General features: G+C 49.2%; 1 protein-coding gene across 4 annotated transcripts in view; it reads right to left on the reverse strand.

Moving 5' to 3' along the window:
* SAMD4A (sterile alpha motif domain containing 4A) overlaps positions 1-16908 on the reverse strand; it is a 105815-nt gene that overhangs the window by 40491 nt on the left and 48416 nt on the right. For all 4 annotated transcript variants that reach the window (XM_074821105.1, XM_074821104.1, XM_074821103.1 and 1 more), the window contains exon 3: positions 446-964. In XM_074821105.1, the coding sequence (XP_074677206.1) occupies positions 446-964 (519 nt within the window). The remainder of the gene's footprint in view (positions 1-445; positions 965-16908) is intronic.

Below are 16908 nucleotides of genomic sequence, written 5' to 3' on the forward strand. Positions count from 1 at the left end.
CTTGGCTTAAGTCCCCTAACTCACTTCTGGACTTGCCTTAAGTCCCTCAGCTCACTTTTGGACATGAAGCATCAGCTCCCCGCTTGCTTTAGGAACTCTTGAAACATGAACAGCAAATCTACATAGAGCTACATGAAATAAAAGGGGCTCCCTTTGATAATGTGCATTTTTTGCTCTTACAGCTTGGCTGTTTTTCCCTCCTCTCCAGCTACCAGGTCTTTAAAATCCCACAGGACTAGAAGGAAAAAAAAAAAAAAAAAGACAGGCAGGAAATAAAAATGCAGGTAGGGGAAAGAAAAAAAAAAAAGAGGCGTTTTCTATGGCCCAGATGAACCTAGCCCCTCTACTAACCATGGAAAAGCAGTATTTTCTAGCAGAATGGGGGGACCATGCTGTGAAGAGCGGCCGTGGGTGGCCGTCCCCAGAGCTTCCCGTGGGTACTTACTGGTGCTTGTGCTAGTGCCGATGGTGTTGATGGTTGTGGGGACGGAGGAGGAGGAGTAGAGGGGCAGATGGCCGTTCTCGCACGCCAGGTTTTTGTCCTGCCAGCTGGAAGCGCTGACACTTATGCCCGAGTCTCGAGAATTTTGCCATCCGTTGAGTTTGTCATCGGAGTTTTGTCTTTGGTGATAGTAGTGTGTCTGCCCGTAGTCCACCGAATCCGACCGACCTCTGTTCTGGCTGCCAAAGCCACCCGACGTGCGGTCCTCCAGGTGGTTGAGCCACATGGCCAGGGCGCTCCTGTCCTCTAAGGAGGTGGCGGGGTGTATCAAGGCGTAGGACAGCAGCTGCCTGCTCTCCTCGATGTGTTGGTTGTGTTCGATCGAGTGGGCCAGGATTTTAGGCAAGAGTTTCATGTATTCGACTTTTGCCTCAATGTTTCCGGGCTTCAGTAAAGGCAGGTGGGTTAACAATAGGGAAATCACTTTATCCTTGGATTCCTGTTGCCATTGGTTAATGATTCCTGTTGAAGGAATAGGAAAAAAAAAGAAGGGAATTGAGAAATCGGCAAACATGGCTAATAAAGAAATAAATAGACCCTGGCAGAGTAAATACGACACGCCAAAGGGATGCCTGTGTGTGCGATGCCACTGTGTGAGCATCTCCCAGGCAGGGGGGTCACCGCTCTCTGAAAATCAAGGTCACAGCAAGATGTGCTGAACTGAACACCCAGAGTTAACAGATGCTCCTGAAAATCACTAAAAAAGCCAAATTACACCCACCTCTACAGCCACATAGCTCCACTGCTGTTGTCCTAATGTTAATCGAAGTCACAATCTGGCCCAAATTTTCCATATTGCGGCAGATTACGCAAAACACTAGACAAAAGCACTTCGTGGATAAACCTTTTAAAAGCACTGGTTGGAAAATCAAAAGGTCAAGACTCAAATGAGCTAACACAGGCAAGAGCCACAGAGGGTGAAGGGGAGAAGCATCCCAGCAGGAGGGCAATAACCAAGCTGGGGTGTTGGCCCCTCCGCTGGCCTGGAGCGATAAGCTGCCCCAAAGGTACTGAGAGAAGGGCTCAGCTGAAGCAGAGCTATGGTTCCTCTGTTAGCTCGTGGCAGATAGGAGAGGTTCTAGAAGAGCAGTAAAAAAAGCAAACATAGGATTTAGCTTTAAAAATATGCAAAAGGAAAAGTCAGGGAATTACAAACTCGTCACTTAACTCCAACTCCTGGAAAACTGATGGAACAAATAATGAAACAACCTATTTGTAAGCACTTAGAAGATAACAAGATGATAAGTGACTGCTGACACTGATTTGTCAAGAACAATTTAATTTTCTTCTGCAACAGAGTAACTGGCCTGTGAATAGCTGGAGAAGCAGTCAGCACCGTATATCTTGATATTCATTAGGTGTTGCCACACATGGCTTCCTCAGCAGCACACCAGAGAAACACGCTCAGGCGAAACTACTCTAATGTGGGCACACAACTCATCAGAAAACCGTATGGAGAGAGTCGTTACTGGTGATTCACCGTCAGACTGGGAGAATGTGCTGAGCAAGGAGACTCGGCCCGGCCATGACACTACCCAGTATGTCATCGGTGTTACGAGTGCTGTGATAAATGTATTCGATGTGCAGGTATCACGCTAGGAGAAATGAAAACACTCCAGAAAACTGGATTAGAAGTCAAACAGTGTTGAGACCTGGAGAAAAGTCAGAAAAAAATAGCTGCATTAAGTAGGTGCAAACATCTGCATGCAGGTGGGAACAAATCAATGTGCAGTACCAGGCGGGGAAGAGCCTGGGGTCAGGAAGCATCACAGGCTGAACATCAGTCAAAATGCCATGTTGCACATAAAAACTGCATCAGCCAGCCTGTCATCTGTCTGAGAGGTGCAGACTGGCGTTGACAAGCTGCTCTCCATGTGTCCTGGGGATTGTAGTAATAGGTTTGAATTGCAGCAAAGGTGAACGAGGTTGGACATGAAGAAACTACCTCCCACAGGTAGGGCTAGTGATGCGCAGAGAGAGGTTGCCTACAGATGTGAAATCTCCATCACTGGAGGCTTTTCTGAAGAGTTTATACAAACACCAGACAAGGATAGCTCAGGATATACCTAGACCACCCGACTGATGCTTCCCAGCCCTGGGTCAGTCTCTCCTCCAGCATTTATGAAACCTGTCTACGAAGCCTTCAAACTTTCTGCCTTGTAGCAGGATGTGCCTAAGGGTGCCACAACTGAACCATCTGGTGCAAAAGGACTTCCTTCTGTTTGCTTTAAACCCACTTCCCAAAACTTCACTACGTGAAATGCCCTGAGCTCTCAAGTTATGAAAAAAACCCCAAAACTTTATGTTCTTCCTCCCTGTCTGCTGTCTCCTATCCATACTGTAGAGGAAGCTGCTCTAAATTATTGATTATTCCTATAACCTTCATGTGTTTCTGAGCTAGAGTAACCAAACCCACACCAGTGAAATGAAGATCTGGATGTCCATCTGTAGGATCACCCATCAGGTTTGCTCTTGGGCCATCCAGCAGCTAAGCCAACCCTTCCACCACCCCACCACCCCCTGACCCAGAAGATGGCTATTACAGTAGGGTCTTTTCCCAATTAGGACCAAACCCTGCAGGTCGGTTCCCCAACACAACTGCTGTGGTGACCAGCACTCATCCCTTCAGCTTTGCCTTCCCAGTTTCAAGGCAAGCAACCATTTTAATAGGAAGCCACTAGATGGCTTGCTGGAAACGCCGACGGCTCTCACTGGAACTTTCTGCAGTGGTATTTACTTCTCCACAGACCCACCCCTCTTCCAGAGCCGCTTCCCCACCCGGCCGATGGCGTGCCTGAGCCATCTCATACTTGTGTGCTGAGAGGTGCAAGGGTCATGGTGTGGCAGAGTTTTGGTGGAGAAGGAACTGCTTCGTTTGCAGCAGAAGCAAGTTTTGGTACTCTGGGCGTGCTCCTGTGCCCACAAGGATGCTGTGAGGTTGTTCTGGTGCTAAAAAATGGGATTTGAAAAAGCAACACTCAACCTAAGTGAAGTTGTCAAAAATACATAAGCGTAGTGGGACTCAAGGTCCACCACAGCATCTCGTATTTTCCATATGCAGATGTAACTGGTACAGGCAAAACCTCCTGTCGTGCTTAATCTGATTTCTCTGTCCCCTCTCTCTCCCTGCCTCTCAGCCAGCTGCCTGGCGGGTTGAAAACCCATCTTATTTTCTCCCTTCCTCTTGCAGAGGGATGTCACCCATCCCCTTATCACCCCCACATTTTATCATTGCTGTTGGGGCAATTCAGCAGCACTTTCAGGCTGGTACCAACAAAGCCCAGCCCGGCACTGTCTGTGGGGAGAGGCTGCGTGATTTTGCAGCAGCTCAGATAAACTGAGAAATCAAAAGATCATTAAAAGAAGGCATGCAATGCACTGCTGAAAGAAGTCGGCGTCACTTGTACATAGGAACTAGGTAGCAAAATACACGCAGAAAAAAAAAAGAGCCCGGTGCAAACTGGGTGCAGGGGAAGAGGAGGAGGAGGATAGGGGAGGCAGGTGGTCGTGGCTGGGCTCCTCTTCTTTGCACAGTGCGGGGCTAGGCATGAAGGTCACCACTGGAGAAACACAGCATGGTGCCAGAGCCACTTTTTGGGAAACTTGCCTTGGGCCTTCAAGAGATTTGGGTGTTTGAAACAACAACCCCAAAAGATGGAGCGTTAGTCCGAAAGCCTACGGCTGGCGAGGGGCCGGGTGCCCTTCCCTGCCCTGTCAGGAGCCGCTCTCCTTCTCAGCCAGCACCAGGATGTGCAAAATTAAACAAAAATGGAAAATAATTAGATCTGAAAAAGGCTTGGCTCTCTCCGAGACGGGGCGGAAGGTCAGGCTTAATCCTATCTGCCAGAGAATAGAGGGATCTGGAGAGGGCAGCATGGGAGGAGGAAAGCTGGAGCTGCCTCTGGGCAGGGGGAGAGGGGCTGGCAACCCCCTGAAGCCCCTCTCCACCCTCTCCCCGAATGCAGGAGCCCCCCTTCAGCTCCCTACCTGCTGCCATACACTCCCAGACATCTGGGATGTCTCACCCTTTATTGCCACAACAAGCCCCCCCCAGGTCAGCCACGGTTAGGATGGGTCCCGGTTTTGGGCTCCCGCATCCTGGTGTCCCAGCAGGCTACCCGTGGTTGTGTAGTGGGTCGAAGGCACTAATCACATTAAAGCCTCATTAGTTCCCCTGTGTGCTGCTTCAAGGATGCCTGATGCTTTCTGTCACAAGGCTTTTGCTGCTGTAAGGGCTGGCAAGACTATTGATATTTGCCGCAGGCAAATCTGAGCATAAAGCCCCGAAGTTAGAAACTCCACTTTGCTGCTTTGAAACTCCCCCAAATCCCTGTCCTGCCCGTTGCTGTCATTGCAGAGACATCTCCTTTTGGAGATGAGCTAAAATAACAACTGATCACGAGCACCCTAAGGAGCCAGCTCCCATCCCAGCCCTGTGACCCCTGTAATGGGAAGGGATGGGAGTTGCTGGGAAGGAGAAAATCCTGATTTTTATTACAGGACTCTTTCTTGGGTGAAAGGCTGAATGAAGGCGGGATATGAAACTACTTTCTAATTTAGGATTACCTATCTGATGTGATTTTGCTGTCACACAGCACAGCTGATGCATGCACAGGGTGCCTACGTATAAATATAGCACCAAATATAGCCGGGTCCTGCTTCCAAGGCTGAAACCTGTGTTGTGCTATGAATAGGTTAAATACTATCCCCAAAACTGGGGCTTTATGGCTTGAGAAAGAGGTGATGTTTGTCTATTTAATAAGCGCTCATCGGATCTTTCTGTCACAAATCTGCTTAATCACTTCTCGATCCCTGCAAACTGTGAATTGCCTTCATGTCCGGTGCTGACGGATCCACCTCTAACGCCGCACTGCGTGAAGGACCTTCTTGCCTTTACTTTGAACCCGCCTCCTGATAGATGGTTCTTTCAACCACCAGCAAGGCACGTGGAGCTCCTGAAGCTTTTCATGATGTACTTGGGAACTGTCGCAGTTTTCCAAAGGTAAAGCCAGTCTGGATGGACAAAGGCAGGGATACACACAGTCCCTGCGGATGCCCGCAAAAAACAACTCAGGACACGCTGGTGCCTGCATTTAGAAACCTGACTGCCCGTTTTTTTCTTCTATTTTTGATTTTTGCAAACAGATCTCTGACTCCCACCTTGAAAACACTGACCCTGCCCGGAGGGATGGCTGAGAGGAGCTGTCAGCACAGGCACACGAACGCATGTGTCTCACCACGTGAGATGTCTCCAAGGAACAATGGCAATGCGGGATACCTCTGAAGTGCTTAAAAAGACCCCAAAAAACAACCAACCCCAACCAAGATAAACCTTTTCATTCTGAAAGCAGAAATTGGGTTATCCTCCTGTTGTCATATACGACTTATCGCATTTCACAAGTGAAGCAGACAAATATGTTGACTGGGGTTTTGATGAAGCAGGCAAGATGAATGATGTGTAATTTATGAGCTAGGCAACAGCTTATTATGAGTAACAAGGACAACAATTAAAGACTGGAAGTGTTTTAAAAACTGCCCAAGGATTTTCCAAGTGACAAAGAGTATGTTCAAATAGCAGGCTTGGTATCATTGTTCCACAATGTAAGTTAGCGCATTTAAGGGCTCCAGTTGTCAGTAAATTGCTCTTAAATTACTGTTTTATTATGCCTTTGTTTTCAGTTTAACAATATTTTCCATTAAAAGTTCTCAAAAGCCCATTCAGATCATTTGTCCAAGCAACAAATGATTAAGAGTTAGATGTGCACATCTGAGCACCCACCAAACAGAGTATCTTCACAGCAGGGCTGAATGGATCAGCACTCTCAGATGCACTTGGGCAGAAAAAAACAGGAGTTTGTCCCAAAAATTAAGGCTGGGATCCCTGATCTTGTAAAGTGACATGCTGCAGCATTAGGGATTGGAGGGAGGAACTGGGTGCTCTTGGATGGCAACCAAGCCCTCCTAGGGATGGACAACACCGAGGTTTCCATGTCTTGGATGGCCAACAGCAAAACAGAAATACAATCTGTTCTTAGGCAGCTTGCAACTGCTTCAAGTGAGCCTGAAATCGGTGGCCCCAGCACGAGCAATGGCTATTTCTGGGTTTGGAGGAAGGTTTTGCAGGAGGCCTTTTTCAGCAGCTCCCAGAAGAGGTTCCCATTGTTCACCGTTTCCTGCATTACCGATGCAGCACCAGCTCTGGGTGATGGGCAGAGCTGCCTGGAGACACCCACTTTTTCAGCAGAGGCAGAAAAATCAGTGCCTGGGCTCCTCCTCCTGCATAAAGACCCAGCAGCACATCACTACCTGCCAGCTCCTCCATATACCATGCAAGATGCTGCGCTTCCATCAAAATCACCAAAATCTGCGGTGACCGAGGTCATCGCCAGAGTCTGCCCCGGTATCTAACACCTATTACAGCCGCATGGGTGTCTTCGCCAGGGCAAAAGGGGTCAAGAAACCTGACCCTGCATACGAACGCAGCCCCACAACCTCTGTTTGGCCAAAACGTCATCTCCCAGTGAACAGCCACCAAGAGACAAACTCCAATCCTACGTCTACTGGCTATTTTTTCCAATGTCTCCCAAGCACTGCAGTTTGCCTTCATTTCCAGTTGAATTTATCTGGTTTAAGCCTGAATTTGTCTGGCTTCAGCTTCCAGATAAATTCCAGTCTGAATTAAAGAGCTCCTTGATGTCCTGCGTTTTCTCAAATGAAGGTGCTCAGGAATGAGCACTCACATCACCTTCCGCTCTTGTTTCTGGTACATGTCATGGCTCTATGCTCATCAATCTTGAGCCCATGGCAACACTTCTGCTGGCTCTATGACTTCTGGCACCCACGTGAAACAGGTCTTATTTGGCTTGGTGAAAAGCATGAGTGGGGTGGAGAGACCATACCCCATCTCACACAGGGTGGTTTGTGGTGAAGTTAAAGCAGAAGAGCAAAAAATGAAGAGATTTCAACCCCAGGTCTGAATTTGCACCGAGCGTATCGACCAAGGGCAGGTTGCTGCTAGCCCCAGCCTTCCTGCAACTGGATTTACTGGTCTGTGAGACGGTCCAACTCCCCACCACCCATCACACAAATCTCTCCAATGCTGCTGTGGACATGAACCTCTGCCCTGGCTCCCACTGCAGCAGCTCAACTCAAGGTAAACTACAGATGAAGGGATTTAGATTATTATTTGCAGTAATTAGCACCTACAGACCGAACCATTCACAATACTTTGTTTGGGTGAATTTACATAATTTTCTTCCTAAATCAGCCTCACTCAAAAGACCAACACTGAAGAAAACAAAGTGAGAACCCTGTTGGAAACCCTCTCTGTACCCCATCCAGAGCACATCAATACCCTCGCTGTTAAACCTGGCAGCCTTCTCCCTCCATGAGAAGCCAATTAAGAATTTCAGCATGTGCCTCTTTGCTGTTGCAAATTAAAAGGAAAAAATCTCAACGATAAAGGCTATTTCAGACCTGCCAATTGCACAAGATGGAGATGAGAGCTGACACTGAAATGCCGATGAACCTGAATCCTGCTCCTCATCTCACCCCAATCTGATGCAAAACCATGTCTAACACACGCAAGGAGACACTGGTGATGTTTCCAGGCACCTCTGCGGGCCAGGAGGCTGCAGCGTGGTGTGTAAACCCCATCAACCTCCCCCTGCTACGTTCAAACGGGTTTGAATTTATGCCTGCGCTAGAGCTGACCTCAGCACGGAGCGGGAGGACCTAATCCTATACGTCTGAAGGCAACAGGAGCCGTGCCAAACAGCATCAGCGCCGGCTGAATCTGGCACCCGTGGCTTCCTGGCACCTCCCGCGTCTCTGTGCTGCAGCAGCCGGGAAAGGCCAGCTCTGCATCCCAGGGATAGCTTCTTCCCAGGTCCTCAGAACCACTCGTCCTGGTGGGTAATGCAGGATTTGACAGAGGAAAAGCCAAGAAAACCTCTCAAATGGTTTTTTTGCTTTTGCTCCCTCCCATGCAGGTCTAACATCCCGACTTGGGGAGAAACCTGGGAGTAGTGGCCAAGCTCTCTCCCTGTAACAAGCCTTGGCTAGGAGCTGGGAAAAGCCAGGTCTGCAGACAAGCCCCTGGACACCAGGAGAGCTCGGGCTATTTGTGGCAATCGGGGCTCCGTGCTTTCCTGAAGCACCCACCCCAACAGCTGTGAACCTCTGGGTCCAAGGTGGCTGCGCAGCTCAGCGCTACCCCAGCATCTTCGGTCTATAAAAAGATATAAAAAGGCAATCACTGAATTCCCCCTTTCCCTAGCTGGTCAGCTTCTGTACAGATTTAGTGCAGATGACCTCTTTGAAGGACCTTTTCGTTCATCAGCACCCATAACCCACCTTGCACCCTGGCTCCGCGATGGTGCCAAGGAGCACCAGGGCTCGACAGAAAATTCGCTGGTGATGTGCGGTGATGTGCTACAACCTATCGGTTCACACAGAGCTGGCTCTCCTCCGTGTTTCCAGCAGCTACATTACATTCTAAGAGGCTAAAAATACATTAAGTACTTTCCTAATGTTTCTTTTCCACCCGAGCGGCTGCTGCAGAGGAGCTCCGAGCAGGAGGGGAGGTGAACAGACCAGTGTGGATGCAGGAAAGAGATGCCATAAAAATGGAGCAATAGGCACAGCACGTCATGCAAAAGGAGGTAGCCGGAGAAGTCCCTGCTGCAGGCACTACTCGTTCCTTGGAAAAACAAAGGCAAGAGCCGTACAGCCAGCAAAAGCGAAGTGTTTCTGACTATACTGCAGGATTCAGCACTGACAGGAGCACAGAGGACTTGGTGGAGCATCTTCTCCATTTTTAATGACCGAGATTAAGAAGCTCTATGTAAATTAACTACGCAATAGCCCTTTGACTTGTTAAATGTAACGGTGTGGATTTAACCATTGAAAACAATTCTGTCCAAAAGACACAACCTTCTTGTAACCACCCCCAACATCCTCCTGCGTGCAACAGGCAAGTTCTTCAACACCCATTGCCAAGGCAGCATGGACAAGTTTGCTGGCACAGCTGGGTTGCAAAAGGTTCGTTGGCCATCGTTGGCCTTATTTTCTGTGCTTCATAAAAGGTGTGTCCCTGCTGGGCAATGCTCTGAAACAAAGGCAGCCTGATGCAGAGGTGAGGCGGACATGGATGAGCACCTGGGAGCCGGTGCTGCATCGTGAATGCACTTCACTTTTGAAGAACAGCCAATTTCTTTACACTCTTCTTGGGAAGGCAGGCTAAGGAGCGGGCAACTGTATGACATGCAGCTTCTGGGGAAAAAAAAACAACAAAAAATCCCCCCTGTGGGGGATAAGACACAAGCCCTACTCAACTCGTTGCCCTTTTAAAGGCAGTTCTCCTTGGGCATAGGTTCAGCTGTTTATTACTGGCATCTCCCCTCTGCATCAAGCTCTCCAAAGCAACGGCAGCCCCATCAAGTGTCTGTTTGTAGCATCAGTCCCTTCCTTGTGTGGAAGAAATGACTGGAAAGGATGTCCCCAGGTTGAGCATCTCAAGCTGGGACTGCACTTCTCGATCTCACAGCAGGGACAGCATTAGCAAGAGCTCGCAAATTCGGCGCTGAAGCCAGCCTCAAAGACAAGCCTCGATCTTCTCATCCTGTCACCCCAAACAAGCTAATGAAACCCCACCAGCAGATAGAGCTGCAGGGCAGGCAGCTCAGCGCTTCCCATCCAAGTTGTAAACTCAAAAGGGACCAAAATGCCCGTTAGTTTGGTCAGAAGCAGAACAAACTGGGACATCCCTCAACAAAACATCCCTTAATTCATGCTGAGAGTCGCAAGGACAGAAGAGCCTGCCTCTGCTGTGCTGCAAAGCGAGTAGAAAGAGAAAAGATTTTCACATTTTTTACACTGTTTTCCCCCTCTACCTCACGAGCTTGCCAGAGCTCCAGTTATTAGGAGGCTGTTTGTACAAACCCAGAAGCAATATATTTTTAGCACTGGAGAATCGCATGGCACGATCATTAAGCGTGCTTCTGCAGACAGCAACAAGAGCAGGGTTTTTTCCTTCTCTAAATTGGCTGCAGCCACTACAGTTTTCAGCCCAAAGCAGACTTTCAGGAAATTCAGAAGGAGCGGGAGTCTTTTTCCATGACATATTTAATACCAAGCTGAAGTACACTCAATTTTCATGCTGTTCATCTGATGGGAGGTTTTATGGATTTGTTTTCTAGGCCAGATCTGATGCACACTTTTGCTACAGAGCGTAATACCATGTATTATCACAACACTCCCTAGCAACATGACTTTTAATTTAGTGCAGAGCTTTGCAACGTTGAGAGCATTTCACTGAGTCAGAGCAAAGACAACACGCTGGGAAACCTTATCAAAAACCCCATAGGTGCCAAGGGAATATACACCACATGTATGACGGCACTGGAGCTCCTCAACGCCACGTGGCCGAGGAGAACACTTTGGGAAAGCCAAATTTGCTTCACAATCTGCAGTCCAGCCGGCATGGTCTCGTGGAGTGATGACTCCATCAACGACAGCGGTGCCAATGGGTGTGAAAAAAGAGTGAAAATCCCACAAGTTCTGCCCGAGTACTCAGCGCTTGGATAGAAAAATGTGGGAAATGGTTCAGCGTCAGAAGTAAGAATGCAGAGCCAGATGGGGCATCAGCAAGGATGAGGTACCACCTCCTCGCTTCTCACCTGAAGGCCAGGAGGAGGACATGCTTGATAGACAAACCAACCTCCTACAAAAGCTGTCCTGAAGAGTGAAGCCAACCTGACACCGGACAAGGACTCACAGCGCCGGTTCCTCTTTACTTGACAAGCTCCTGGGTGTCCGGGGCATCACGCTCCCAAGCCTCACATGGGGAGAATGGTCTTTTTAAAGCGCAGGATAATAGTGCCTGGGTCCCACCTGACAACAGAGTGTGAGCAAAATTGCAAAAGCACCATCAACGGTGTGGACACCATCAGGTGAGGTGTTTCTCCACCTTGACCCACTGGTGCAGGAGAGCAGCAGAAAGCAGGAGCTTACAGGGTGGGTGGAAAAAAGCTATTGCAGCAGAAATGACACCAAAACGCTGTCCCTTTTGGACAGCGGAGCAGAGGGGAATCCATTAGCCCTTGTGCATGCAACGAGGAGACAGAAATATCAAAGCAGCCATGCCAGAGCTGATGGACAAAGATATCCCAACAAGATCCTGGGTCAAGTGGCTTTTGTTGGCTGCTGTGCAAAGTTAGCTGAGCTGAGCCGGCCCATGAGGCAGCTCAGCCCAGGGCAATGGGATGGGTCAGTGAGGATTAAAAGTCTAATTAAACAGGGGGCTGCAGATTGCTTCCAGAAGTCCCATTGCTTCTTTGAGCTCGTGAGCTCAGCAAAAGCAAAACGCTGCTGGTTTTGCTCCTTCTGGGACACGGGGGTACAGGTGGGAAATGAGTTCACTGCCTGCTTTCACTTACATTGGGGTTATATTGCTCATATGTGTCCGCACGCCCTCAAATCCAGATTTTCAGTGGAATTTCCTAGGACGCAGGAAGCCAAAGAAATAAAACATGCGATTTCTGTATCTCTTCTTTGAGCCTAATCCATAAAAACGCCCAAATGTTCCTGGCTTTCAGCGAGGAGACTACAGGCACAACCACAGGCACGGAGGAAATACTCCTCTGACTTCTTAATTTCAATTGCAAAAAGCCTTTTAGCAAAAGCTCAATTGAAATGCAGATAAGTTTCTTCAAAGGCTAAAAAAAAGATAATAAAAAATGATCTGAATGTCATAACTGTGTTGCCTAACATGGATAAAGGATTTAGAAGGGGGAAAAATAATACTAAAAATAAGTTATGAAGGGTATGTAAGGTATTGATATACAGCACATGGTTTAAACTGTTAATCATTGAACAGATTCCAGTATAAAAATAAAGAGACTGAAGCTGCACATAATGGAGGAGTTGCTCTATTTATAAACTTCTCTGTGCAAAGGGCAGGCGAGCGCCGGGACAAGCAGGCAGCAGAGGCAGAGAGCCACTGCTACGGAGCCTATATTCTGAGGGAAAATAAACAGATTTTTTTTTTATTATTGTTTTTTTTAAGCGTTGTCAACAAAATCAAACCGAGCTGTCCAAGAGCCTGTGTGCCCCAGCCATGTGAGCAGCATTTACAGCTCCTGCATGTGACAGCTCTCCCAATTTAGCCAGTAACTGACTCCCTCTGACCTGTAATAACACCGCTCCCAAATTAGAGCCCTCAATTTGACTTGGCTTCGGTCCTTCCCTCCCAGCGACATAAAGCATCCTTTTTCCCCCCCCTCCCTGAACATTCATAATCCCGTCCTTTCGCACCGCCAACTCAAACTCACATTTAGCCTTTTCCTATTTTTTTGGGGGGGGGTTTGCGGAGGGACGGCAGGGTGCAGGCAGCGAGGGGTAGGGAAAAAGCCCCGTGGAAAAACACCAAGAGACAAAAACAACAACAAAATCAGACAAAAATTCCAAGTTGGTGACATTCAGCTGGAAAAGCTCAATGACTCACATGCAAATAAAATCTGCCTAAATTCACTGCTGCATGACGCAGGCCACTGGCTTCAACATAAAAAGGCCAGGATGAAATCATCCACAATTAAATTGGAGCTTGGAAGGCTGCAAAAGCAGCCGCATCAGCGCGGTTCCCTCGGCTTAATAGGAAACACAAAGGAAGGAAGTTCAGCGGAGTGAGAACATCCCCTTTTTCCCCTCCTTTCCACCGACACCTCGCGCCATCAGTCATCCCCAACCGTCGGCGCGGCTCCTCCGGCATCACACGTCGGCGCTCAGCTCCGGCAAGCTGCTCGCTAGCAGGCGGCTGCCAGCTTTTAATGGGCTTTCCTGGAATACTAGCTCAAAAGTAAAATAAAAATAAATGTGGCTACGTAGGAAGGCAAACCCCCACCAGTCAGCGACTTCTTCCAGAGATTTCTGCCCCGTCCTTTGCAGATTGGTATGATATATTGTACAATTAACATTTACAAACCCGGGACCAAATCCAATCCCTCCCCAAATCCCCCATACACGCGAGGAGGGGGAGAGGGATTTAAATCTTAGCTCTTAGATTTTTCTCTTGCATTGCAAGAGTGCTTTTAAATCTTACGAGTTTTCAAATACTGTCTGAAGCCAGGCTAGAGAAATGCACTGGCAGTGACCTGCAGCACAGGGTTGAGGCAGGGAATGGGGTGCAAGTGATTCCCCTTACGCCAGCACATGCACTGGGCCCCACATCCCCACCCCTCCAATGCAACCGTGTGTGGGGTTGTGCCATGAACCACGTCACTGGCCTCCTCCAGGCTAAAAATAACATGGGGGCGGGGGCAGGGGGGAATAAACTAAAAAAGGTCATTTTAACCTAGATCAGGCTGCTGATGGGATTCAGAGCACGGCTCTACAAAAGGCTTTTGGTGCTCCATCTGGGAAGGGAAAACAATCCTTTAAACAAGCGTTGGCCCCTCTGCACCCCAAAACACTGCTCCGGGAAACAGCTGTTGAGCATCCGTCCAGGACGCAGGAGGACAGGGCCCCAAGTATCCTGAGCAGCCACAACCATTGCACCTAATTTCAGCTAAGGTAACACAAGGATCCCACAGAAATTAGGTGACTGGCTGCACACTTACTGAGAAACCAGGTGCTTGAACCTTTACAGGCTTTCCCCAAGCCAGGGCTGGCATGTCCATCATCACAGAATCATGGAATGGTTTGGGTTGGAAGGGACCTTAAAGATCATCCAGTGCCAACCCCCTGCCACAGGCAGGGACACCTTCCACTAGCCCAGGTTGCCCAAAGCCCCGTCCAACCTGGCCTTGATCCCTTCCAGGGAGGGGCCAGCCACAGCTTCTCTGGACAACCTGTGCCAGGGCCTCACCACACTCACAGGGAAGAATTTCCTCCTTACATCTAATCTAAATCTGCCCTCTTTCAGTTTAAAACCGTTACCCCTCATCCTATCCCTCACCCCTGATCAAGAGTCCCTCCCCCCTTTCCTGTCGCCCCTTTCAGTCCTGGGAGGCCGCTCTAAGGTCTCCCCAGAGCCTTCTCTTCTCCAGCTGAACCCCCCAACTCTCTCAGCCTGTCCTCACAGGGGGGTGCTCCAGCCCCCCGAGCATCTTCGTGGCCTCCTCTGGCCCCGCTCGAGCAGGTCCGTGTCCTTCTGATGTTGGTGCCCCCAGAGCTGGACCCAGCACTGCAGGGGGGTCTCTTGAGAGTGGAGCAGAGGGGGAGAATCCCCCCTCGCCCTGCTGCCCACACTGCTCTGGATGCAGCCCAGCACACGGGTGGCTTTCTGGGCTGTGAGCACACGTTGCTGGCTCACAGGCAATTTTCCATCCACTACTATTCCCAAGCCCTTCTCCTTGGGGCTGCTCTCCATCCACTCCTCGCCCAGCCTGTGTTTGTGCGTGGGATGGCCCTGACCCGTGTGCAGGACCTTGCACTTGGCCTTGTTGAACTTCATGAGGTTTGCACGGGCACAGGTTTATCCCTGGGATTAACCACGGTGCTGTGCTGCTGAAAGATCCCAGCCCGAGCTGAAGGCTCCTCGGCACTCGCTCACTCCAGCTTGCAGTGGCTGCAGAAGCAGGGTGTTAACAGGTCCATAAAAGGTAACTGGGAGACATGAGCCTCCTGCCAGCAAGCCTACATTTGCTCCGGAGGAATCCACACCTCCCCAGAGAAAAAATAAAAAATAAAAGACTGAGGTCTGCAAATGGGGAAAGGTTGAAACTGCCTGCAGGAGGACATCCGACAGAGCCCGGGCCATCTGGTCACCCACCCCGCGCAGTGACACTGCCCTCCCTTCGCCACCAGATGCTAATTCCTTTCATCCTGCTGGTGTAATTTTAGGTCTGTGAATAGGACCATCTGCCTTTGAGATGCTCGTTTATTTTTGGCTAAGCCCTCCCTTTCACCACTCCCTTCTTAAAGGAAGTCCAATTTGGGCACCATTGGAAATGGTGTTTCTTGTCCAGTCCTCTAATCACCGAGCATTAACTAACTATCTAGAGCATGCTCTGTAATGCCACCACTCATAAAATTGGGGGCTGTCATTATCTTCAAAGCGTTTTGCAAACACTTTTTCGTTCCTTCCTGCGTTACTACCACAAAGTATAATTATTCACTTCTCTCTGAATATGGTGGGCTTAGTCCAGCATCCTGGAGCTTGGCCAAGTCATGCTCAGCAAAATTTAACGTGGCCAAAGTAAAGATAAAACAAACTGGCTCCTATCTTTGGATGCTAGGGACTGCTACCATTGCTTCCTGTCCCACAGCAGACATGGAAATGTTAAAAATAAAAATAAATGCTGGAACCGCACTTGGCCAATAATGTAATTTCCACGTATTAAGAGGAAACGCGATGCCTGGAGGAAAAGGAGTTCTAAGGAAAGTTTTGCTTTTATACACATCTAAGTGCTATGAATGAAAGTCACCATCATGATCTGCTGCTGCTCTTAGCAAAATGCTGCATGAAAATGCTACAAAATCCCCTCATGCCCGAGCTGCCTCTGGTCCTACCAGGCACTACCGAGCCACTGCAGAAAGAGGAGACCAGGAGCTGGGGGGAGAAGGTTGTGTGCAATGTTGCGTCCACGTCTGCTGGCACTGACGTTTCAAAACTCTCTGTCTTGAACCTGAAGCAGTTGCCTGCACCCCTCAACAACGCTCCTCCCTGGAGCAGAGAGCAACCAGGAAGGGAGAACCTCCTTGGTGGCCCCAGGTTAGCTTCTTCAGGTGGGTCTGAGTGTGCAACAACACGCTCCTGGTTGGGGTGACTGTACAGACCCCCGAGTTGCAGCTGCATGAGGACAAGCCCTGAGATCACAGTAAGGCCACGGGGGGCCCCCACCATGCCAGGGGCTCCCCACCATGCCAGGGGCTCAGCCCACCTCTTGGGATGAACGTTGGATCCTCCTCCACATCCCAGCCAAAGGCTTCCGCAACCACTCAGGAAGATTGCAGGCAGTGTAGGCTAACGGGCTGAATCTGCATCTGCCAGCCACAAAATTATTATTTTCCCTTCTCTGTTAAGATTTTCACAAGTGTCTGGAGCAGAAGGAGGAGTGCTCCTGCCCCCCAGGTAACCCCTTCCATGATAAATTGGCTTCTTGCACAAATCCAGGTTGCACAAAGCTTGTGCAACTCTCCCAAGACTTTTTTTTTTAAAAAAGATGAGACAGGTTGTGGCTCGGTCTGAGGTTTGGCCCAGTTCTCAGCTCTCTTATGAACCTCAGGAGCTACAGGAGCATGGAGTCTACTGCTGGAAACCAGCGTTAGACAACAGAGAACATTTGTACAGGGGTGCCCCTCTTGCTGCATGCACACTGAAGAGCAAGAGCCTGTTGTGCTGTCAAGCTCCTCACAGGGAAAACATACCCAGGACTTAAAAAAAGAAAATTTCAGTGCAGTGCTTG

This window comes from Strix aluco, chromosome 4 (genome assembly GCF_031877795.1).
Source record: "Strix aluco isolate bStrAlu1 chromosome 4, bStrAlu1.hap1, whole genome shotgun sequence".
Classification (NCBI taxonomy): Eukaryota; Metazoa; Chordata; class Aves; order Strigiformes; family Strigidae; genus Strix; species Strix aluco.